Raw genomic sequence first — 25,208 nt, 5'->3', positions numbered from 1 at the left:
GCTTTAGACAAGTAATTTATGAGATCTAAAAACGTATGAGATAACACATAAGCGGGATAATAGAGAAGTTCAATAGGGTACATTTGGTTCCAAGGTGATGCTGCATGGTCATGGGGCGACTAGGACACGGAAACGCAATATCTGGATTAAAACTATTTAATGATCGAAGGAAGATAACAGTAAGTCTAAAACAATGCAGCAGGTTAACTGAAATATAGCAATGTGAGGTTATTCAGCATAGCTAGATAATAATAATTGAAACGGTAGTTTTTCTATACATGCACACATTCCTTCATTTCTGTAGTATGCAGAATTTTGATAATTCAACGTGAAGTTGTGCTAACTATTTTTTAAACGTGTAAATACTCGCAAGTGCTAAAGCTAACAGGGTTGATAACAATGAATCTGAAATATTTTAAGCAAAACCTATATTCAGGTTTAAAATTTTTATTCGTTTTGTGATTTCGTCTATAAGGTGAATCGATATATTGAGAATTCACATTCTTCACACTACACATGCACATTTAATAACAGAACTGACTATCCCCTATAGTACCATACTGGCACTCGGTTCATGTAACTTGTAGATATCAGAATATTTCGTCTGACTTAGGAATAGTTTTTCATATTACATTCAACCTCGTATTTAAATACATCTTAATCAAAGAAAAAGTATCCATTTTAGGGTTAAGAAAGTTTTATTCTAGCCGTATTTCCTTTAGCAATTTCATATGAGGTATTCATCTTAAATCCGCAGAATTTCAGCAATGTGCTCTTAGAAAAGCAAAAGCAAGCCTGTACAGGATAGTAGATTTTTAATGTTAAAGGTCATCTATAAAAATGTACCAGTCAGCTGTCGTCGTCATTTGAGGAACGGAACGTGGGCATCCGAACTATTCTTAGGAGGAAGTCGAGCAGGGTCATTTGGATGCGCAATTCAACTGGCTCCTTTGTCTCCTGAAATATTAGCATTAAAGAATTCGTTTGATATCAATTTAGTTATGTTTACGAGATGTTTCTACCATTTCATAATTTTAGGCGGATATATATATATATATATATATATATGTTATAACATCAAATCAAACAATTTTTGACCAAAGCGCCATTTAAAACAATATGATCTTGTATCAAATAATTTTAGCGGCGAAACAAGGTAGGTTATCCCGATTTGCTTTTAAGTTGCTTTTATAAAATTGACCTGTACTGTTATTGAATATGAAATTATGTATGATGTTGATAAATACGAATATTGTCACAGTTAAACCGAGCCATCAAGAGCGTGTATATATACCTACATTTTCTAATAAGATAGCCATTAATATATATATATATATATATATAAATGGCTATCTTATTATATATATATATATATATGTCTCACACGGCAGTGTTTATCCCAATCAAGTCGTAAAATTTATTTTTGGTGGATCGCTAGAGTTGCACACGAAGAGAGCTGCGCGTAAAATGAAGCTGATTAGATTAGTACTTTTTTCACAAGGGTAGTTTTTTCATTCCTTAGAATAAAAAGTTAAGCTAAGCAAATTGGTCATTTACTTTTGCCCTTTTTCGCCAGTTATTTTGCAAGAGTCTTTCATGTGTGTGAAAGCTGTAGAGGCTAAGGTAAGCTATTTTATAATGGGGTTCTGTTGAAAAATTTTTCGAATGACAGAGTAATAGCCGAATATCTATTTACAGTAGAATCATTCTTAATACCAACCGAAAGTTCCCACCGAGATGAATTAAAATGTAATGCGTGTCTCAATTTTTAATTTTCAGATAGGAAGTGCCCCCGGAAGCGAAAACAAAGCATTTTACCTAAAGTGGGTTTTACTTGATGCTAATCGACCTAAGTAAAAATGCAATACACGTTCCTATACTCTTAGTATAGACATTTCGATGAAAAAATCATCAAAAGCCCATTGAAAATTAATTTCGCCTACATAATAGGGAAGAGAAAGTGCGTTTTGAGGTACTTTTGAGCGGATTCCTATGTGTCAATTGAAATGTTAAAGCGGCAAATGTAAAGTTATTTTTTTTTATCATTTATTTTCAGTTAGAATCAAAATGCGAAGGAATATAACAGAATATTTAGAAAATTAAGCTTCGGCGATGTACTAGATGCGGAATCAGCAGCATGTGTAACGACTTTTTAAAAAAAAAAAGCATATTTTTTAAAAATGTTTAAAAAGTACCAGTGTTAAATTGGCCGGAAGCCAACTGAACTCACGTTCGATTCTTAGAGGTCGGTCGACAGCTGACCCTATTCAAGTACATCTCGAAGTCAATCAGCCAGCACTAAAATGGCTTTTTAGTAACGTCGTAATAAAAGTACCGCCGCGACTAATCTAGAACTAAATGAGCGCCCTTGTAAATATACTGGAACGAACTAATGAAGCAAATGAAAATGGGTAACGGACTGGGTGAGACAGCGTAATTGTTACGGAAGAGCTGTTGGTGTATCTTACAGATTACGTTAGGCTGGGTATAATATCAGTGAATCAACTTTCAATTTAACGACAAAACAAACACGAGGCGGACAGGTCTAGCGCCTTATAACGTTTAGTCATTACATTGGCCTGAATTGGGCGGTTAGTCTGTGTGCAACTGCACAATCGTTGTTTGCATTTAATAATAGATATTTCTAGTGAGCTGCTTTGGACAACCTAAAATTCTGCTAAGCAGACACAATGTGCCGTCTTGAACAAAATGGACTTCTAAAACGGTAACGCTGGTGTCAAAATAAAGAGACATAAAAAAAAGTAGTATCTAATTATTTAATAAAATTATCAGTCCAGAAGAGTAGTGGGCGTTTCAGAGGTATATTTTGATCAAGCAACTTGCAATCTGCACATTAAGCTGACAAATCTGTGATGGTTGAAAGTGAAATACTGGCCCACGCTTCCTGCGCTACAAAAAAATTACAAAAGGTTCAATTTATTTTATATTTGATCTGCTTCTATTTCTGACACTCGTAGTCCAGTATTTTCAATAGGTCAAGACCTAAGCTATGTGCTGGTGTGTTAAGTTTACTTGGATAGAATTTAGTGAAGTCGTAGCTGTAGTGAAACCCAAATTATTAACTTCCATGTAAGATGACTGTGTAGTTTTAACTGACGTTGGCTGATCATAGTGAGACCGTAGATGATCCGGTATACTCAATAAATCTCTGACAGGCTTATAATTTACATTACTCTTTAGCTACTGAAAACAGAATATCTATTTTAGCCAACATTTCACTTAAAAAAAATTGTCAACTGCGATTTATTACTCATTCTTCTGGTAATGCAAACGTGTCCTATGTTTCTGTGCTACGACAACGAGAATTCCTTGCTTTTTCTATCACTGTTATTTTTATTATTAACCTCATCGCCCTTGTGGAATCGTCACATATTGAACATATCACATATTGAAAAGATTCACTCACCTTGAAATGGGGAACTCCCACTTCCTGAAGAGCTCGTTGTTGTTCGACGACCGTGCTATCGATCTCTCCTATAATGTTTAGATCCTTGCTATTCAGTTCTCGTTTTACTTCGTCCTTCATCCAAACACGAAAATAAAATACATTAATTGTATTAGAGTGTGGGGCTGTGAACGTGTTAATTGCATGATGTGCAGAATATTTGTATTTATTTAGAGTCGGCGTCAAGTGACTACTATTCGAATATCTCTTAGTCACACGGTCAACACTCACCCTTACATGACGTTAAACAAATGATATCTCGACCGTTCAAACGCATAGACTTGCTGCAGTGTGGTAAGTACCGCACTATGGTTGAAACACAAATGATTCCTATATTTTTTTTGTATTTTCAGAGATGACAACGAGTTGTCGCAGACGTGAAGTTGTCAGTGCAAAGGCCGATTACGCTTAGCAACATGATCAAAACCTATCCCGCCGTCTTCGAAAGTACCATCAGCTCTTAAAATATTGATACCGTGTATAAAAATAAAACTAAGTCGACCACTCCCTGGAAGGGCACGAAGAGCAGCACATGGGCTTCACACATCTTTGCTAGTTATAAACACTCAGGTTGGAAACATGCTAATGGCTTCCTCATACATGCTGCCTAATGAGTGTTTGCTGTTGCAGTTCTATTGAATTATTGCAGTAAGTCGATTGTTCAGTTACAGTTATTCTTCCATCCCGTAGCATTTGCAGCTCTTTTCTCACCTTGTATCATTCAATATATTGCATTCTTCTACTCTCACACTTATTTCAACTCAACTACGTTGTTTCAGCAACGCTGCCTGGGCTACTCGATTGCTTTCAGTTTTATATCTTACAGCCGTGACTTAAAATCCTGTTCTTCACTTCACCTTTGTTGATCATCACAGGACTCCCGTTGCGGGTAACCTTTCACTTTGATATCGTGAACCTGCGACTCTAACGGAGTTCTGACAGAGAAACGGGAAAGTCTTCCCTGTTATCCTATTGTGAATTTTCGGTTATCCCAAACTGAAACCAATATGATTTTGAAAATACCATGCGAATATTAAGTCATTAAAAAACAAACCCATGTATAAGTCAGAATACTATCGACAATAGTTAACATCGCCATGAGAAAATTCTTCGCTCGACTATGTCAAGAATGTAACAACTTAATTTTTGACGAAAACTTGAATTCTTCAGAATGCTAAATTACTTTTGCAGTTCAATGTTTTAGAATTTATCGACCGTCTTTGAGGTAATTGTCGAAAAGAATCATCTTTACGCTTGTGTAAACTGAGAGCATGAGGTTGCAGTTTAATCGATTATAATTCATTCTGTCGACGCAGCTCTGGCGGACTTCATAACCTCGACAGTGAACAGTTGTCTGTGAAGTGTATTTTGCCTTCGAATGAAACAAGCAGACAGTTACATAAAATAAATTGGACTAGTTATCAGTAAATCAAATACTGAATCCGATTATGTCACGAAAGGCAACTGTCTGAGCTTCGGTACTGTTGTCGTAATGTGTATGGGGTGCGTTACAGAGCTGCAGAGAAACGTAAAGCTCCCACGCGGTGGTAAATGTCGCAATACAGTGTCTATCGTAGAACGGTTGCTGGGAAACGCGGTTTACCATTCTAGTGTTTCAAGCATTTAAAACTATCTCATGCACAAATACCATACGAGCCGCCGCAGATAATGATTAATCAACAACGGCAGAACTCACCGTGGCACCGCACTTCCTGCACCATAGACGAATTTGGCTTTCTCCTAGCTATTTTTAAGCGGATGCCGCTCTTACGGATCCGGCTGCCATAACGCTATATATCGTCAACAACATTGGATCTGTAGAGCTTGTCGAAGCTGATGACCAGAAAAGCAGTGAAACTCCCGACTACGGCCTACCGTCGACCCGGTACGGAGGGCAGTTGATCTCTGGTTATCTTTAGCAAAGAACAAGTCTATCCAAGGGGTCGGTACGAATAGGTCAAGCGTAGGAAGCAAGCAAAAGAACTATTTCCACACTATTATAGACGTGGAACGTTCTCCCTTTTTTAGGTATTCGCCGCGCAACAATTGTATATATTCTGTAGTTGTGGACTAATCTAGGTATATCCAACAAATCATTAATTGTAGGCATCGTGTCACCCACACCTTACCAAAATTAGTTTATATGGAGATCTATGAGGCAAGGTTCGCGACTTCAACATGCTGCAAAGGTGCCTGTGTTCTCGGTTAGACGAGCTAAACAGCTTCTATATAGACAAATCTGTCAACTCTCAGTGCAGAACATTGTATTACGAAATTACAAAACCGTATGCAAGTGGTCTAGCCTCCAATATGTGAAGTAAAAAAAAACGTTTACAGCTTTTTCACAATATCTACTATATGACGTGTGCAATCAGCAAAAAAAATAAAGTCGTTCAAATAATCGACTTTGGAGTAATATGTTTATTGCAATACGTGAAAATTATTGCAGTACGTTATCACTATTTACTTGCTATTGCTATAGCTTGAAAACAGCCTACGAAAGGCAATAATAGAAACGGCACCACCGTGGGTCGAGCAAGACAAGTAAATAGGTGCTTTCTACATAGACATAGTCATACATGATAATAAAATAAAACAAGATTGTGACCCTACAACTACAACACCAACGCTGAAACATAAGAATTTCGAATTTGCTGCTCGTTTTGACGATAAAATCCGTCGCAGGTTTGTTTTTATAAAATCTCTAAAAGTTTCGAGTGTAGCAACGAATCCAACTTTCTTTTCTCTTGCTTTATCGCTAACGTAATATATGGTATCACTCACAGCATATAACATAATACATTCGTTCAAAGCTGGAGAAATAAATAATGGACACAGCCATTGATCTGTTCTGATAGCTCACTCGTCTTGTAGCTAACCACAGCGTTTCACGGCAATAGTTAACAAATCAAGTGTTAATTATTATTTTTAATTATCCAGCGTCCTAACACGGTCACAAAGCCATCTCCATGGAGAATAAAATTAGCCTACATCTTAATTTTACTTGAAAAGTAACAGGTTTTCGCAAGAACGGAATGCAAAATTTTCTTCAAAACGGCTCTTTGTTTTAAAACTGCTACTTTTGTCAGGCCGTGAGTTTTTTTGACCTTCAAATCGAAAGGTATTTCCGGTCACGGCAGTGAAGAGGGGGCTAAACCGGCTTTGGAAGTCGAGCACATACACACGATGAGCACCGGTCTGGACGGCCATATACGGTGCATCTCTCAGACGATTGAACTACGGCGCTTAAAGCAACAACTGGCTAGAGATGTTTTAGTGTAAAAAAAAAACAAGGACGAAGGGCTGAGCTACTACCCAAATAGACAAAACGAAAAAATGCTTATCAGGACATGTCTGACAGGAATTATTTGAAGATCTTCTCAAAAGAATGGGCGTGGGAAGTGGGACCTGATGGACATTTTGTTGAGCAAACAAGGGGCGACGCTGATACACCTATGGGTATATTGCAGGAGCAAGAATAATGAACCCATAACCTATGTACATCTTAATGTTATGCACATCTTAACGAGCCGTTTCTGTAAACTCTGAGTTGAAGTTAGATCCAAACCAAGGATTTAGAAACTATGGGTTTATACTTTAATGAACAAGGGTCTCACGCCGCCTGAAGGATACCTTATAAGCAGTAAAGTTTGGTTTGCATAATGCATCAGCCCTTAAGTTGCAAAACTGTCCAGAAATAAGCGTAGATGTAAAAAAAAAGTGAACGAAAAGAAAGGCGATGAATATTGCAATTCCTGCTTCCAGTTGACGTCAACCTTCAGATTGATCATATAGGTCTGATGTATCTTTCACCTGATGTATCGTTCGATTAATGCTATTCAGGAGTACTAAAGTTTGTTGTAGGAGGAACAATTAGGAGAAAAGGGGATGAATTTCATGCAGTATGTATATTTTACCAGCAATCTGCTGCGCTTTTTTCTTTGCTAGAAATATGACGAAAAACATTACAACTTTGCATTCAAAGAAAGGTTTGACCAAAATTGAAGCACAACCACCTAAACGCTTTCTTCCAAACAAATCCAAACAAATAAGCAAAATGTAAACAAACAATTTTTTTAATTTATCCATTACACAGTAATATATATATATATATATATATATATATATATATATATTTAAACTTTTCTTATTCATTGCATACGATAAATAAAGATAGTATAATTTCTATAATAGTAAAAAAAACGACCGCTTATCAAAACAAAATAAAAATGCTGTTAAACGAACAACTATTTTAAAACAAACGCATTGAGTAAACAGGATGACGTCTCATATTTTACTGCCAAACGAGGCAAGTCTTAATTAACAAGCTCTCTAGAACGATACTGTCACTGGCTAAACGTTAGAATGGAACCACTAGCAACCAGCATTGCATATATTGAATACAATGCGAACTGATGCATAGGACTATATTACTGTACCGAATATCAAATAAATTTACTTGATGATGAGTTGAAAAATTTTCATTTCGGGAAAGCTTAGCTACATACCGAGACAAGATTCCATTGAGCCTCGAGTTCTTTATCGAGCTCTTCTAAGCTGAGTCCCGCCTTTGCTTGAAGTTCCCGACGCTCTTGATGTTGCCTTCGCACTTCGCCAAGCCGTGCTAAAAAAACAAAATGGTGTATTTAAACCGGGATGCATTTACAGTGGTGATGTTAACGATTTGCAAATAAAGGCGATTTTATTTTAAGGGATTTGAATGGCAAATAAATAGCACAGACCCATATAATAATTAAGCAACGGTAACTCAGCAGTGCCAATAAGCTCAGTAGCTTATTTTAGGCCTCTTCATCTATGCTAACATAGCCGAAAGAGAAAAGACACATAATTTACATAATACTCCACATTAAAATTATTACCTATAGTCTGTAAGTATAAGAATTTTGATTATTTACACAGACGTTTGGTCTAGCATAAAAAGACAACTTGAACCCACTCTTATCTTCATCCTGGTGAAAGGCCTCCGATCGAGAAAGTTAGTCAAGGTCATCCTGTAAGCAAGCGGTTTAGTGGTACACGGGTCCGACCCGGCTTTAGGCGGTAGTCACAGACAAAAGGTCACAGACTAAGACTGACGATAATCCCGACCACGACGCAACTCAAAAAGATGCAAGAGAGCGCCTACTAACATCTTGTGCTTTGCCTGGTTACCGCTCGCGGACATTAATCAGTTCCCGTACTCAGAGTTACTGATCTCTGTAAATGGCAAAAGTTTTTCGCGTACGTCCTCGAAAGATCCAGGAAAATAGCTTCTGTTGCATGGGAGAGGAGAAAGCTACTTCATTGTTTTTTTGTCGCAACCGCCTCTAGCTTGCCCCACCTCAGCGTAGCTCTGATGGCATCATACAAGATACTCTTCGATGGCATCGCATGAAATATACTTTATTTGAGAGGATCTCAAAGCGGAGAACTTCGAACAATTAAATCGCGATAAAGCCTCATTTTTCAGGTATATACTTGGACTACACAACAGCCCGTAATCGCGTCGCGAATCTACTAGTCGACTCGTCACTGTTGTTCTAGGAGCTGCGTTACCGGTTTGAGTTCTCATCAATATAAGCCTTTAAGGCCAAACACAGAAACAGGGAGAATCCTTTAAGATTTCTTCGACTTGGATACGGTAAGAAGTTATGAATCGGTCAAGCCGATACGTCGTGATTTGCTATGTCGTGCATGGGTTCAGCCATAGGGCTCTGCAAAAAAAAAGGCTTCTCCGAGCCCGACGGTAAATATGTTTTAGAATTAGTCAAATTGTCCGTTATCCTGCATAACAAGCTTCAAAATATCTGGCAAATTACTAAAATGGAGGTTTTACAAGCCCAACTAGATTTGTATAATTTATATGATGCAAAATATTATCGCTTTCTTGATTCTGCTCTTATGATAATATATTGTTAATCAATACATCAGGAAGAGTGGATAAATGAAATTTTATGAGTAACTCCTGAACCGTTTCAATACAATAATGTCCGTACAATAATGTCTCAACATTAATGGTTTGCTGTGCATATACGTTTATAGATTATTCTATATGTTATTGATCTGTTGGCACGATTTAGTCACACTTTGTTGGATATTTTTTGTATTTTAATACGTAGATTAGCAGCCGTTATGGATTACACGGCCCCATATACACACAATTAACCTTGATCGTCACGCAGGATGTTTGGCTTTTCAAGCTTATGTTTATAATGCGTACTCATATTTATAGACGCTATCATCTAGCACTGAAAAGTAGACAAATTGAGAGAATGTTTTGGTAAAATTGATTATCTACAGTCGTTACATGCGGCTACGGAACCTATTTCTGTAAGTAGTTCTATTAGTAGAAATCAATCCAACTTGATGCAAAGGTCATAACTCGTTATCCATGTGTATTATTATGTATATTATGGTCAACGCTTATTATCATCAACAGGTATAGGCGACTTGTTGCATCTCTGAGTTCCTACGAGAGAGCCTACGATGATCTTCGAACTAATTTTGGTTCGACAAAATTAAAGCAATAAAACGCAAGTTATGTTAAGGCGGTAGGTATAGCGACGATAACAACTATTCGTTGAGTGCTAATGTTGTAAATGTTGGGGGTGATGGTTGTCGTTGTTAATGTTGTTGTTATTGTATAAACTGATACACGCACCTGTGTTCGTGTGTAAACATAAATTTGAAGTGTAAGTGATTACCTTTTGGGCCATTAACCAGTCTCGACTTATGATTAAAACAACAGCAATTAATTCATCGGCTTAACTAGCTTGCAATTCTATGTTAGAATTCTATCAACGGACTAGACCAAAAAAACTTGTAGAAACTTTTCTTGCTATTATCTACAAAATCGAGAATAGAATACTGTTTTTTGACAGTGGAGTTGACAAGTAGTAAATGACTGATTGTGTTAAAATACTATTCTTGTACTATGTAGTAGATGTCTTCCTGTAAACATCTAAGCATTACTAAACAGTGTACTATTTTTCTACCTCAGGTGTTCCTACCAAGGTATCTTTTTATTATTTGACAAATGGTAAATTGTCTAGCCAAGAATCGCATTTGTTCTCATAGAAACAAATAACTAAGATAAGGCAGAGCATCACAAAGGACAGCAATGCCCACATGTTATACATAGCGAAAATTACTTTGAGATGGAAGATGATTACTCTACAGAACAACATAAACGACAAGCAGGTGTCATTTTTCTGCAGATTTAGCTTTATATCTCCTCTGTGTCCTACAATGCCATATAACAAGACGCAGCGCAAACAGCGAGCCTCGAACGCATAAAACTGCTCTATGCAATCTGCTGTGCAGAGCTTTTCTGTTCTATCACACGGGTTTAAATTTGAAGCGATCGTTAAGCGACAGCAAAAACAACAACACAGTATAGTATAACGCCGTACCATTATACTGGGAATTGATGCTCGGCACACGGCGATATTGCGCTAACGTCCGCTAGCTTTCGCGTTGCTATTCCTCGTATCAGAACGCCACGGCGGGCTTTTCAAATTGTCTAGAATCTGCAACAGTGATTATGCACTGTGGCTAACCAGTTATATCGCCAAATTGCAGAGAATTAAATGCTTCAAATTTAATCCTGTATGATAGAATAGAAAATTTATGTACAGCGGGTAGCATAGAGCATTTGTATGCGTTCGAAGCTAGTTATGTGCACTGCACTTTGTTATATGGCATAGTAGAGCACGGAAGAGATATAAAGCTAAAATTTACGGAAGAAACCTCACCTGCTTATCGTTTATGTTGTCCTTCCGAGTAGTCATCTCCTATCTAATTTTGACTATGTATAAGATGTGGGCAGTATTGCCCGTGTTATGCTCTACTTCATCTTTTTTTTGGAGGTTAAGGGCAAATGCATTATGCAGACCAGACATCACTGAATTGTGTTTTGTCCGGTACTGTGGGACTTTCACCCACTAAACCCTGGATCTCTTTACCAGCTTGGGTCATGGTTCGGGATATGTTTGATATTACTTCGAAACCATGACTTGCAGGAACGGTCATTTCGTCATCCTTCGCCTTTGAGCCGTTCCAGTCCATCCTCCATTCTAGCTTTCCTCTTTCTACGAGGGGGACCGTACTCCCTGTTTTCCCGTTAATACCAATTGTAGTGTGTTAGGCCCGTGATTGTTTCGGGCCTGTCCTTCTATGATTCTCTTACGTCTCATCCTTTCCAGTTGTTCCTTTCTTTTCATAATATCATCAAAGAAGGCCGTAACTCTATGCTCTACTAATGTATGCGTAACGTATGCTCTACTTCATCTAGTATTCGTTTATGCTATCGATAATATATACCTATGAGCAAAAGAGTCAGGCCGATCCGTATTTTTGAAGGGCGTAGGATGTGCGTCCGCTGCCAAGTAGTCCAGTATGAAAAAGTGAGGTCCTTAAAATGGAGGAAAAAATTAGAAAAATGTGCGCAGACTTGCTAAATTAAACAGCGTCGAACCTATATTGCGTCGGTGATAAATATGTTACTTTATTTCATAGAAGAATTCGCCCATGAGACGACGGCCAAACTGTCCAAATGAAAAACAACGAAGACAGGCACTTTACTAGCCATAAATGCCCAAGGTCCGTACGTTCGAGCTTATTGCAATTTGTGTGCATCTCAACAATTAACTGCCTGCTTGCCTTGCATGACATAAATCACACTGTCGGCTTCACCCTTTTTCACTCTCTCGACAAAACCGTTGTCTTTGGTTGCATCCTAGCATATTGAATATATATATATTCACAGTGCTATTAGTGTGATCATACAGTACCAACATAAAAAACATTTTTTTGTAAGCATTGATTTAGTTTGGTGATTTTGTGGCTGTACCGTGTAACTGTTCCATGTAATTGTTATTTGACTTCACAAATTTTCCAATTCATTCAGATCTGCAAGCGATATCCCACAATTTTGATCTTATGATAGTTTCTAAGGCAGACGGATATACAGTATTTTTAATGTCCACTTTCTTTTAATGACTAGAGTGCGCACGGGCTTTGCTCAATACCTGTCTTATGACTGAACACAATTCCGTTTGTCTATATAGAAGTAAAAGTCTAACCGTATTTATAATAGAGAAAACGTCGGATAGCGGCTGGTTACTATCTATAATAGCTGTAACATTATATTTTTTATATAATATAGTTTTGGTAAGTTTCATCATGCATGACAATGAAACACACCTATACATGCAACGCCCGTTTAGCGCATTTGTTTACATAACACAATATTTACGCTGATAATATATTAGCGCGGATTATACTAGTCGCCATCTTCGACTTGGCAGTAAACAGTGAAAATGGGAAAGAAGTTGCTGCCATCGCTTCACGACTAAGCGAAATAACATTTGGTTTCATAGGAAAAAGCAATTTTTTCCTTTTAAACAGTGGAAAGAGTGGAAGTATTTGGTCAATCGGTTCCAACTTCAAATAATTTTTTTCCGTGTAAAATTCTAGCTACCCTCAAAAAATGAATCTAATCCGACCACTTTAAGGGATCGTATTGAATGGAACAACCTTGCTGCTCAAGACTTTCAGTTAGATAGAAAAATGCGACCCGCAAGTTCTTACTCTAGCTTTGCTATTTGACCACCATGACATGAGGACAGTGAGAACTCAGAACCTTCGTGTCATGGCGGTCGTACTATTTGACAACCTTTTTCTCGAGCGACAATTTCCTGTATCAGAAAAACTTTAATGCAGCACGTTCTAGCCAAGGACAAACTGCAGCTGTACACACATGGTATTTTAGTAAGGCGCAAGTTGGTCGGTTTAGATCTAAGCAAGAACAAAAAACAATGAGGTTTTGACATGTACTAAAAGCGCATTTCTTGACGACAAATTTAGTCAAAATAATTTCCGTTCGCCGCTATTATAGTTTCCATTTAGCGCCTACACCACTTTCAGGCTCGAATTTTCACTTTTCAAATATGCGAGCATTTTTGTGGTAAAACGAGTGAATGGCGTAATGAAAAAAGCTAGAAGACCTTTCTTAATGACACTCTATATATGGTAATCCATTGGTTCAAATCTGAGCTGTGCAGTGGCCATATGTATCTAATCTACGATATGCTCAGATTTTCAAGCCTTTCTGACCAACTGAGCCGACTACCGTACAGTTAGATAAAACAAAACCCTGATTACGCTTTGCCCGTTTAACTACTCTCTGTGATAAAAGGATTTAGACTGGCGGCGGATTTATCATCTGCTAATCAATTCAACAGCTTTCTCATATTCAAAGGAGGAACATGGCTGAATTAATGGCAGACAGTTTCGAATTTTACTATCATGTAGACAGATAGCTTGTCGACATAATAGGCTTCTTTACAGCCCTCCCCCTCGATTACGTGCGTTACTAACTCTCAAAGCTACAAAGGAAATAATAACAGCTTAAGATTTCCAACGGAAGAATGAGTTGCTGTGGCCATTGAAGCTTTCAAGCAAAATCAGGTAAAATACGTTCCTTACCGGCTCAACAGGAGAATCATTTAAGTACGTATTAGGAAATCGTACAGAAAACACAAAATCAGACAGGCAAGGATCGGTTCTCTACGAACAGGCTTCAGGACAGATAAAAACGCGTGTGGGACAATTTCCACAATTGTTCCCACAAAATAATATGCCTGAAACAAAGGCAAGACGTGTGTCAGTTTGCGCCTCCTATGTGGGAACTGAACAGGTAAGCAAACGACTTTTGATCACAATGCTAAATGTATTCAAGTTTAAGTTGACGCTCATAATAGTAATGTATCTTGGCAAATATTTTCATAACAAGAGATCGCCTCAAAAATATTCTAAGCAAAGTACCCTAAGCTCCTGTAAATTTCTTTATTCATGCGTTGGTACAGCAATCGGCAACATAGAATGGTTATTTGACAAAAACATGCAACTTATCGCAGTCCTCGATTACAGACTAAATCGAAAACAGAGTCGAGCGATGGCGTACGCTCCATATTCTCCAATGAAGTCCATGTGGTTTCGATTGCACTTATGCTTTAAAGAGAATGACAAATAACGTAGTAATCCAACCCTCGACCTTTTTAAATAATCAGTACCGTGCAAATCACCGCATAGCTATGAAAAGCTCCCAAAGTGCTGGCTTTAATATGTAATCAGTAAAGGGGAGCACATTTAATATACAGTAAAAATAGTTGTACCACCTAATGGGGTTAGCGTTGTTCAAGTCCTTCAACCAATCAAGTAGCTCCGGAGAACATAACATAGAGAACAGTAAAACTTTAAGACGAAATCCGTTTAACGTTCCAGTTGAAAACAATTAAAATCACGGGAAGAAAAACATCATAGCCAGTATACATGTGAAACACTTGCATTATATGGCTTAGGGAAATGCTTTTCTTGCTATAAAGTCCTGATCAGAAAAATCGATGCTTTATTTTCCTTTACTGCTGAGTTAGGTAGGCTAAAGATTCGGCTACTATAAGTCGACGTGAAGCATTGCTGCATGATATGAAGTCGGCGCAGATACTGGCACCTGCACGAGTTGAATTTCGTTCGAGGAAAGAGAAACGGTAACGATGCGCACGGCTTTCCGGTGTCAACTTGACCGGACTGAAACCTCCATAATTATACTGGTTATCCATGATTCTGGTATAAATATTTATCCTCAGTATATTGTAATCTACAATTATGATATGATCTGCACTGGTGGCAACATTGATCTGTCCTAACGATACGTTATGCCAATAAAGCCATCAAAATATCTTTCAGCACCAACCACGTGTGACACATCGCTGGCGACATGTGGTACAACGTCTGGAAGACTACGATCCCTTAGTCAAATTTATACATACACATAAACGCATTCCGACTAAGGTAGATTGTGTTCTGAGGCCACATTCTGACTTTTCTTGCAAAATGAACATCAATAGAATCCAGTTTCAAATATGCTCGAAATGCAGTGGCCTACACATATAGCCTCTAAAGCGGTCACGTAATATAATTCGAATGTTCTGGCTTTAATAAAACGTAACTTTTTTCTAGTTTGCCTTTGAAAATAGTAGCTTTGAGACAGGTGGGACTGTGGCGGAAAAACAAGGTAGTTCTTTTGTTTCTTGATCGTTCGAAAAAAGTTCGATACAATACAAGTTCACTAAGCTATTGCATATAGCCCAACCTCTTAAAATTCGGTCAAAGGAAAGTATCTAGTAATATGAATTGCATTTAATATTTAACTCTTTCCACCTCCAAAATGCTGAAGGGATGATACTGCCAAATGAATAACCAATGTTTAGTTCCTGCAAAAAACGGCGTGGCCTATAAAAGGCAGGTCCATTGGAGCCTTACCTTCCCCAATATGAAGAAAAGATTACATTGAGTTTATTTCACTTTATACAAAAAAGGATAAGTTAGAAGAATAATTTATTTTATAACACATTACAACTTACACGTAAAAGTGACCCTTGGGATATTGGACATGGTTACCCCGGGATAACGTATTTCACTTTCAAAACGGCTAGCAGAGCAGACACGCACCTTACATTCATATTGATTAAGAACTGTTAGAATTAGTGAAGAAGAAGAAGTGTTACTTCTCGAAAAAGGAGCTAACCGCAGAAATGGCAACAGCATTCAAAGAGCTCCCGAGCTTCAATTAGAAATTCTCATTTAAAAATAACCTAGAAAAGATCTTAAATTGCTTTTAATATTAAATTGAACTCACATTTTATCTCGCCGACCAGGTCGCATCGCTGCTGATACAGTTGCCCCTCTCGGAGTTCCTGTACCTCCTGTAGAAGTTTTACGACTTCCAAAGTTGTCGGATTTTGTAGGGCAGTGCATAAATCTTCGAGCGTCGACGCTGGAATGTAGTCCTGTAGGTCGCTATAATCATATACACAATTTAAGATTTGCGGGAAAACGAAAAAACGTCCGAAGTTTTGTTGATTGCATTTAAGCCTATTCGGTTCCTCACCTTATTTGACTTCAAAACAACATATATATCTTGCTACACGTCGTTCTTTTTTGACATCCTTATTAAAACACCATGTTCTCAAAACGTTTTGCTACCATTTAATTAATTTCCTTTATATAGTGTGATCGGGAACAATATTAAAAGTCGAACCTCTGGATCATAATAGCAAATTCACGAGTTCTGCCATAATATATATGAGCTTTAAAATTGATATCAAATGAATCTTATTTACATACGGATTATATATATATATATATATATATATATACACGTACAAGGCAGCATCGATTCAACAAGTTTTTTTTTATTCAGCATTTCGGAATTACATCTTAGCTTACTGAGCTAAATTAGAATGAACACTAATAAAATATCATAATCTTAATGCGCTGTGTAAAGTTCGCGAGCTTTAGTTTAAATATTACATCAGCGTATTTGGTCGTAAGATCGTCCCTACCAACTGCGCAATTATCAAAGTCTCGGTTAGTCGGACGAAAAAACTATTACGAAAATTACATTTTTGATGCCCATTATGCCTACAATTATAGCAGGTGCAAACTGTTCTGCAAAAGAATATGCGATCTTCAATTATAAATTAATTAATTATTTTAAAATATATAAGATGTGCACTTTTGCGAAAGCCTTTATTAGCTTTTTACTCACACTTAGCTTCTAAAATTTGAGCCATTCTAGACAGTGATATATGATAAATACCTTTCAGTATGTTTTTCAACAAGTTCGAATATATACAAGGAAAATGTTGAATTAGCGTTTCGAAAAGCTACCAGCTTTGTGAACCAATAGTGCAACATCAATAAAATAAACTATCTTTTCCTAATGGTGCCACACGAAACAGCATATATAATAACTTAGATCTTAGATGGTCGCTCAGAATCGAAGGTATCAGAATATAAACAATTCGATATTAAATTCAACCATTCTATGGATTTAGAGGCATCCTGCACAAGCGACTCTCAAAATGTAACATGATCATGACGATCCCAACGGAACGGGATGTAAGCACATATCTCAAACTGCACGGAATTTATATATGTTCCCAAAATGGGCATAGTTCTGTTTTTAGGTTTGGGCTTCCTTCACCAACGAGATTTAGGCTTTCGCAGCACGTTCATAATAAGTTCTCAGAGTGAATGCATACACATGATGTTCCACGTGTTGGTATTATATATATAAGAACACAGTTCTACCTCTTAGACCACCTGGTCTTAAGTTGATTTGATAAAGTAACGCTCTGCTATGTTCCACTGTACAGTCGTTTATTCAGTATTTCACCTGGTACCTTTCTAATAACTAAGTCATAAGGCTTTGAGTTACCACTGTGGTGCCCAATTGTATCAGCTATTTTTAAATGGCATTCTTTAGGGTTTCTTTGTTCTAAGGTATTTTTAAGGCTTGCTAAGAAAACGTTGTACCTCCATTCGTCTCAATAATTGGTAGATATTATTCTAACAATAGGGTATAGGATATTCACGCTGAATGTTTTTTTTTTTGAGGATATATTCGCCATGAGGTTCAGAATACAGAGTACTGGCACCAAAATTGTTAAAACAAAGTTTTTAAAACGGTTGTATTAACCACTTTATCAACATCTGGCATCAAATATTCATCTTTTTGTTTCTGTTTCTCTTTTTGAAAGTTCAATAAATTTGTACGAACTGATTTGCCAATATTTTGCTAGATTACTAAAACTGCTTTTATGAAAAGAACTCCAGCAGTCAAGTGCATAGGTATGGTGGAGAATGGAAAGAGCGTTTTAGTATGTAACAGCCAGCATGAGAAGGAGCCTAGAAATTCTTTCTAGAGCCTAGAAACCGGTTGTTATAAAAGACGGGCTGTCGTCTACGTAGATAAGCCAATCGACGTCACAACAGAACAGTAACCAGTGCGACACCAAGGCAGTGCTCGTTCATCACATGCATCGACAAGCGTTTTTTTTACGTTACTCCACGATCGTTTGCAAAAGATAATGACACCCGGTTACAGCATACCGAGCCATAATATGCCGGAGCGTTCTATTCGGCCTCTTTCAGTAATCCGCACCAACTAGAAAGAGAGCGAGGTCAATTTACGTTAATTTTTTATATGTCAGTGGATTAATTTTGGTTGTACCTGTTGCCGGCAACGCGAACTACAAATCTTCAACAAAAATTGGCATTCAAGAACCAAACGATTTGTAATAGCGGTATGCAATACGAGAACGTGCTATAAAAATGCGAGCTCAAAGTAATTAAACCGAAAAAGTAAATGCGTTGTTAAACGCTTTCAGATCAGCAAAAAAAGCAAAGGATGCTTCAGTAGCTATCTTGGAAATGAGAGGAGTCAGTATTTTCTTTACTGACAGTTTGCGTGGTTTATTAAATGATGTGACTTGAGATATGCTTAATGAACGATACGCCAATAGATGAAAGGGTCAAAACCGAAGTGAACTGTTTGTACAAACTGTAGTTGTCGGGTACGAAATTTCAAAGCGCCTAAAGCTGCATATCGACTACCATGTAGAAATATTACCATTTTTATGTTCAAAGCGTTTTATTACGTCATGTTCAGTTGTTGAATACCCACATGAAGCGGCACATCAGTCTAATTATACCATTTTCTAACGACGCTAAGCAGGCCACTAAGGTGTACAGAAAGCAGAACGTTAACGTTGTGACGCTAAGCCACTCCAGTAGTTTGATTGCATTGGCTTTGCATTGGCTTAAGTTTTGCAATACCCTCATCCGCAAATGCCTGATTCTCTTAGAGAATGTCCCTCAGCGATCATTTATCTAACCAGTTTTAAAGAGGATTTCTCGCTCCACAAACAACGCTAAAAGGAAGTGTATTCCCCGTTTCTGGAATGGGTCGAGCATGTTTCAGCAGTGTGGAGCAAGGAAAAAGAGTCAAGCTCTGATAGCAAAGACTGTGTTCCTTCTCCGGAATAACGTTACGATTTTCTCAGAATTCAGAAAAACTGTCGATTAAAAACAAGGCGAAAAGTTCATAGCGCTAACCTTTTTTTTTTTTTTTAGAATATTGCGCCAGATTCAGGGTCCCTCCGACCGCCGTTCCCTTTGGGAATCACGATGAGTAATACCTTTAATGATGCACACAATTTAACCATTAGACATGCGATCCTTCCCTACTAAGCATAAAAGAAGGCGGTTCAACAATCTGCTAGAAATTAGGCCATGATGTGTTAATTAGAGATCAAGTCTAAACTGAAGGCCTTATTGGCACATAGTCTCGTTATGGCAGACAGCGCTTCTGAAACCATATCCACGTGTTGTTTATAGGCGTACTTGTACAACCTTAGCAATCCAATTTATATGGAACCTGCCTAATGGCTGAACCTTATTGACGCCAGTTAATATGGAAGGACATCATGATGAAAATTGACCATATGTATATCAATTGTAAAACTAGCGTATTATCTTTTCTCTTTGAAAAGATTGAAGATTTATGCAGACCAGATTCTACTTCTATGACACTCTCACCCGCTGAACCCTAAATCTCGTTTTTGGACATCGGTTCGAAATTGATTGGAATATTATTTCAAACTCTCTATCACACACTCAGTTCCGTATTATATAATGGTGCATCTCTGGAAACTATAAGAACAGGTAGGGATCTGGAGTTTAAAATTATATAACTTGCAAGAGAAAGTCAACGAATATGAGATCAAATCTCTTAAAGTGTTGTAAATGGGCTTGCAAGCCATCTGCCTTTCCTAGTTGGCTGCAAGAACTTGCCAGCAGTTGATGGACGTCGGCTTTTTTGACAAGAATATATTTAAATTGTTCTGAAAAAGCATATATAAAGATCTCTGTTATGCACATTGTATAAGAAATCTGAACCAGAGGCTTCGCTAGTATACTGTCTTTTTCTGGAAAGCAGCAACCCTGAAACCGCAATCACGAGCTGTTAATATTCATATAAGATATGATGGTGATACATTTCGGTAATGTTATAGATATTTGTGAAAACCGCCTCGCTCTCGGTAAAGAAATTCAGTTTTGAGGAAAATAAGAGGAATATAAGCACCGTGTTTTTGTCAACTAGATTTTAATAAAAAATTGAAGGTAAATAAAAAAAAAGATCTAATTTCCTTAATAACTGAACCTAGGTGTGCCTTGGGTTCCAGGTATGCCGTTCACCACAAAAAAATGAACTACAAAATGGCAGCATCCAGAAAAGAGGGTGATTTCGGTGGCAGTGCCGAGTATATTCGGCAGAAGTTGATGCTCTGCTTTCAAAGGACATCAGGGGCATTTTTTTATTCCCAATCATTGCTCGAAGTAGATTCCATCAATACTTTCATATATTTTAAATTCTTAAACAGCCTCGTAAATATGAAGGTACAGCAATCAATAGCACGTTGTGTAATCGCTTAACAAGAAAGCATTACCTTCTCAGCATGCTTTAATCGCAACCTCAATCAGGAAAAGAGAATCGAGCGGTTGCTTCTGCACCCATATTTTCCAATTTAAGCCCGTATGCTGTTGATTGTTTTTAAACCTTAAAGTAGGCGATAATAGTGAGTTTAAGGACAGGCTCGATATATTTTAGGCCAAAATTTTGCCTCTTCAGGACAACGAACCCGCACTGTTTCCTTTTTTGCGAGAACTAAGTTCAGATGATCGAAGTTGGACATACCAAGTTATCGCCCAAATAATGCTCGCCTTGTCAGCAAGAGCTGGCCTCCAGTCACTGCTTCCGCTGTAAACGTCTTAACAATATTTCTTTGCCAAAGTAATTCACCTGCGACAGTAAATTGGTATCACTTTCCGACGTTATTGGTGCCATTATAGTCAATGGAATGAATAAATAATGATAAATCCAAGAACTCGCAATCCTTTAAATTTACATATGCTGAGGGGCCTAAAGTATTACATGCTAAACGCGCTGTATTATAATATACTGTACTAAAAATAGATATAACGATAGCTCACCTAGCCACTCGTTTTGATACATTTCTAAGTTTTCTTAAAATCTATTTCTTAAGATTTATACATTTTTCAAATACATAATACTGTAGAAACAATTATTATGGTCACCGTCTTAAAAATGCCGTATCAAAAGCTTAATTTACGTATGCCTTTGGAGGGTGATTAGATAGGTGCAAGTATCGTAAATGCAATACTGCATAAAACACTGATATCGCAAGCGACTCAATACTATTATGTCATTAGTTTTACAAGCTTCATGTTCGTGTGCTAATGCAGGGCTCACAAAATGCACCAAAAAACTTTGGTATTGCTATTTTTTTTATATTAAACCTATAACGCAGCTAAAATGTGATAAAGCTACCTTATAATAGTTATTGATCTAAAACCGAAGATGTCGTTTTTATTAGCTCTGTAATTTATATTTCATAATTAAACTTGTCTTCTTAATGTGCCACACCAGACACTTTCTACAAAATTGTCCAGCTAAGGGATCTTTCGAAATTAATAAAAACCATCAAATTTTTAGTTTCTTTGAAACGTTTTGGAATTGATTTGATTTATCATAAAACAGTCTTCCGAATTACACTTTGGCTTTCGTTTTTCGCTATACTTTATTGTAAAATCAAAGCTTTTATAAGAAGTACGTCCTTCGTACTTTGTAGTTATAACTGTCCTAACACCCATATCTTATTTTTGTAGTCAAAGAGCTAAAGCTGTTTGCTTATGGATCAACAGTTTTTATTTTTATAGTTTTCATAATCTAAATAAATAAAATTACATTCTCTCGAATATGTCGTCTTACATTTTATGCATTTTATTTTCTGCTTGGACATATATTAGTTGGGCCCGAAATTATTTCTCAAGTAAAAATTTTATAATTTTTATTGATCTTGGCATATCTAGGTTTCCTTCGCTAAATAAGGCTTTGAAGAACGACTACAAGAGTTTACAAGCACTGGTCGAAAGGAGGTGTCTCTGTTTCAATGAAGCAGAGAAGGGAACTGGTGATTTTCAGAGATATATGGCCAAGAATTATATCAGATCCGCGTTCAAAAAGCACCATTGTTTTTTCTCGTGAAACAGAAAAGTCGACCAAGAAATGCTTGCGAATGACAAGCACTTATTAACAAAACGATCGATAAAGATTCATCATACTGCATCGAGTCTACTGAGGTATTTAAGAGAGAAGACCCGATAGACAACGCAATTTTTTTTATTCGTTACAGTGCCGGACCACATTGTGAACCACCACTGTGGGCCACCACTGTGAAAGCTGGCTTACAAGAGCCTGACTACCAGATTCTTTTGCATCAACTAGGTTTCTAGAATTCGTGCTCATGGATTGCAGCCTTTTCCGATTGCTGGCGAGTGACATTCGTAACCGTACGTTTGACAGCGAAGGGAGTTTCAGAAACTTACTGAAAGATGTTTTCATCATCGGACTTGAATATTTATTACATGAATTACATGTTATTTTGCTGGCACTACAGTAAAGCCTCGCATTTCTTCTAGGCGAAAAACCATCATAACATTCTGAACAACCTAACGTCTTGAATCGGCATATATATTCGGAAAGTCTTAAAGTGCGTTAAAGATAAATGAAACGTCTGCGAAATTCATTATATTGAAGATTTTCTTATATAAGAGGCCTTGACAGCATTTGTCTTTCTATCGTGATAAAATTGTGAAATATGGCGAGTTTCTACAAACATTTCAATATTGCATACTGATTAAAGACAAACCAACAATTTTTGCACGTCAAGTACTGTCGAATCTGAGCTTTGAAATGACACCAACACTGATTATTAAAACTAGTTAAGAAAACGGTCAATACTTCTTTGAGGATGCGATAAACAGCCAGATTTTACACGTTGTCAAGTTGGATGAAGATTGAGTTATCTGTGCGCAGTTTTTTTTTATGTGAAAGCTATCTTCTACTTTCTAATTATAGTACGTGTGACGACCATATACCTAGATAACCATTTTTGAGCCATTTTTGAAGACAGTTATTAAAATTAGTATTTGGTTCGCACACTCTTCGGCGTTATCTCTGCTGTAGCTAGGTGCAACATACTCCGAACGCACTTCTTCGCCGTTTCCATTACACCCGAGACCCGGGCTCATGTTCGGAGCGCTGTGTTCTTGAGCTGTGAGATATTCGTAATCTCTTACCCTGACTTACCCGTCGACATAGTATTACAAGTTTTCGACCAAATTCAAGTCGGGTAAAATTCCAGGCCATGGCAAAGCCTCAACATTACTAGCGGTAAAAACCTCAGAGTGAGTTCACGTTTAAACACAATTCTCATGCGGGGACCATTCTTGTATCTGCAACAATATTTTCGTCTGAATTACTGCATTGTATTCTCGGGTTTCCAGAGTTCTGCTAACGAAGTGTCAGGCCGCTGCACCGTGTATGCAAATCTAGGCCCACACCAATATTTTGTTTCAATGATTGGCCTGCTGACTTGTACAATACTCATGGAATACTTCGCCCGAATGCCTGTAAACGTGTTTCGCATTAATACACAAAATACGACAGATCCTGCCGCAGTCTTTAACTGCTCAGCTTTGGAATTGTTCAGCCTACCGAAACTTGCACATTTCTTTGGGATGTTTCGCAGAGTTTTTTTGACTGGTTTACGATAACCCACTTATTTCGATACAATGTTGATAGACACAGTGACTCCAAAGTTTGCTACCACTTAACACAGTTGAAAAATCATTGCAGATCGGTTTTTTTTTATAGCGCAATTAGAATGATCCGGTCCTCTTACTGCGTTGTGCACTGCTTTCGCTTTTTGTTTTTGTTTGATGACAAAGCCACCTTATCCATCATTTCCTAGGTTATATTATTAACTTCTTCGTCATCCCGACCCGTTAAGCGATTTCTCTTCGCAGCAGATTTTCTTGTAAGGGTCTTAGCATTAAAGTCCGCTGCTTTTGTGCGAGCTCTTCTTATAATTCAAATGTGAGTTCATGCTTAGTCACAGATTTGAATCAAAATAGTCTGTGCTTATAATATTGTCATTAATTAGACAAAAGTAACGGCTGTATCGCATCTCGAATCACTTATTCCCCAGAAGAAGACAACATCAAATATCTGGATTATGCGTAATGGCTTAAGTGTTCATGCAGAGTGCGGTGAATAGCCACTTCACTGACCGTTCTACTAAGTGGCTTCCTCTCCAAAACAGTTTGAAAATACTTTTCTAGCAACAGTGCTACATTAAAAGCAGAGGAAGGCAACTTTTACATAAAAAGGACCGCATGCAGGTATTTAGTTCGGGCGCGGAGCTATATTTAATCAAACACAGCTATGTGTAAATTTTATGGGTCCCCTCATTTTATTCACCAATGATGGTATATTTACAGGGTGATGCGTTCAAATTAAGGAAAACCTTAGTTTGTTATTAGTTTGTTGTAATAGATATGCGCTACCCTCTACTCTTGGTATCGGACGAGAGCCAGTTCTTTCTTAAAGCAAAACAATAATTTCGCCATGTCGAACGATCGTCGTGCGTTTTTTTTGAAATCTGAGCAAACATTAGGTACTATCTAATTTTCTAGCCTGAACGAACCCCCCACCATGATTTAAAATTTTCTTTTTTTCTTGAGTGATTTCAATGAGTTTACATTTACCAAAGCCCCTTGACGGAAACTTATTATTAAAAGTGATGTATGCAATAAACATGGTTTGAAAATAAATCGAAGCTGTAGTCTGATTATTTATGACTGCTACAGATTACACCTCTAGCACATGCAAAAGATTTGATTGAAATATCCGTATAATCTTAGAAACAAAGTGTAAGAAAAATTTGTAATTCAGAGGCTTTACGCTATA

General features: G+C 37.4%; 1 protein-coding gene across 1 annotated transcript in view; it reads right to left on the bottom strand.

The window, feature by feature from the left end:
• Nucleotides 1-679: 679 nt before the first annotated feature.
• Nucleotides 680-25,208, bottom strand: part of gdl (gonadal protein gdl) — a 25,245-nt gene continuing 716 nt past the window's right edge. Inside the window, exons 2-5 of the mRNA XM_022797050.2 lie at nucleotides 16,167-16,327; nucleotides 7,975-8,090; nucleotides 3,428-3,541; nucleotides 680-957 (exon numbers count right to left, since the gene is read on the bottom strand). Coding sequence (XP_022652785.1) covers nucleotides 850-957; nucleotides 3,428-3,541; nucleotides 7,975-8,090; nucleotides 16,167-16,327 — 499 coding nt within the window. The 3' untranslated portion in view covers nucleotides 680-849. The remainder of the gene's footprint in view (nucleotides 958-3,427; nucleotides 3,542-7,974; nucleotides 8,091-16,166; nucleotides 16,328-25,208) is intronic.

This window comes from Varroa destructor, unplaced genomic scaffold (assembly GCF_002443255.2).
Source record: "Varroa destructor unplaced genomic scaffold, Vdes_3.0 BEIS01000003.1, whole genome shotgun sequence".
In the NCBI taxonomy this organism is placed as follows: Eukaryota; Metazoa; Arthropoda; class Arachnida; order Mesostigmata; family Varroidae; genus Varroa; species Varroa destructor.
The sequence above is the reverse complement of the archived record's forward strand: the minus strand, read 5'-3'. Positions and strand labels throughout refer to the sequence as shown.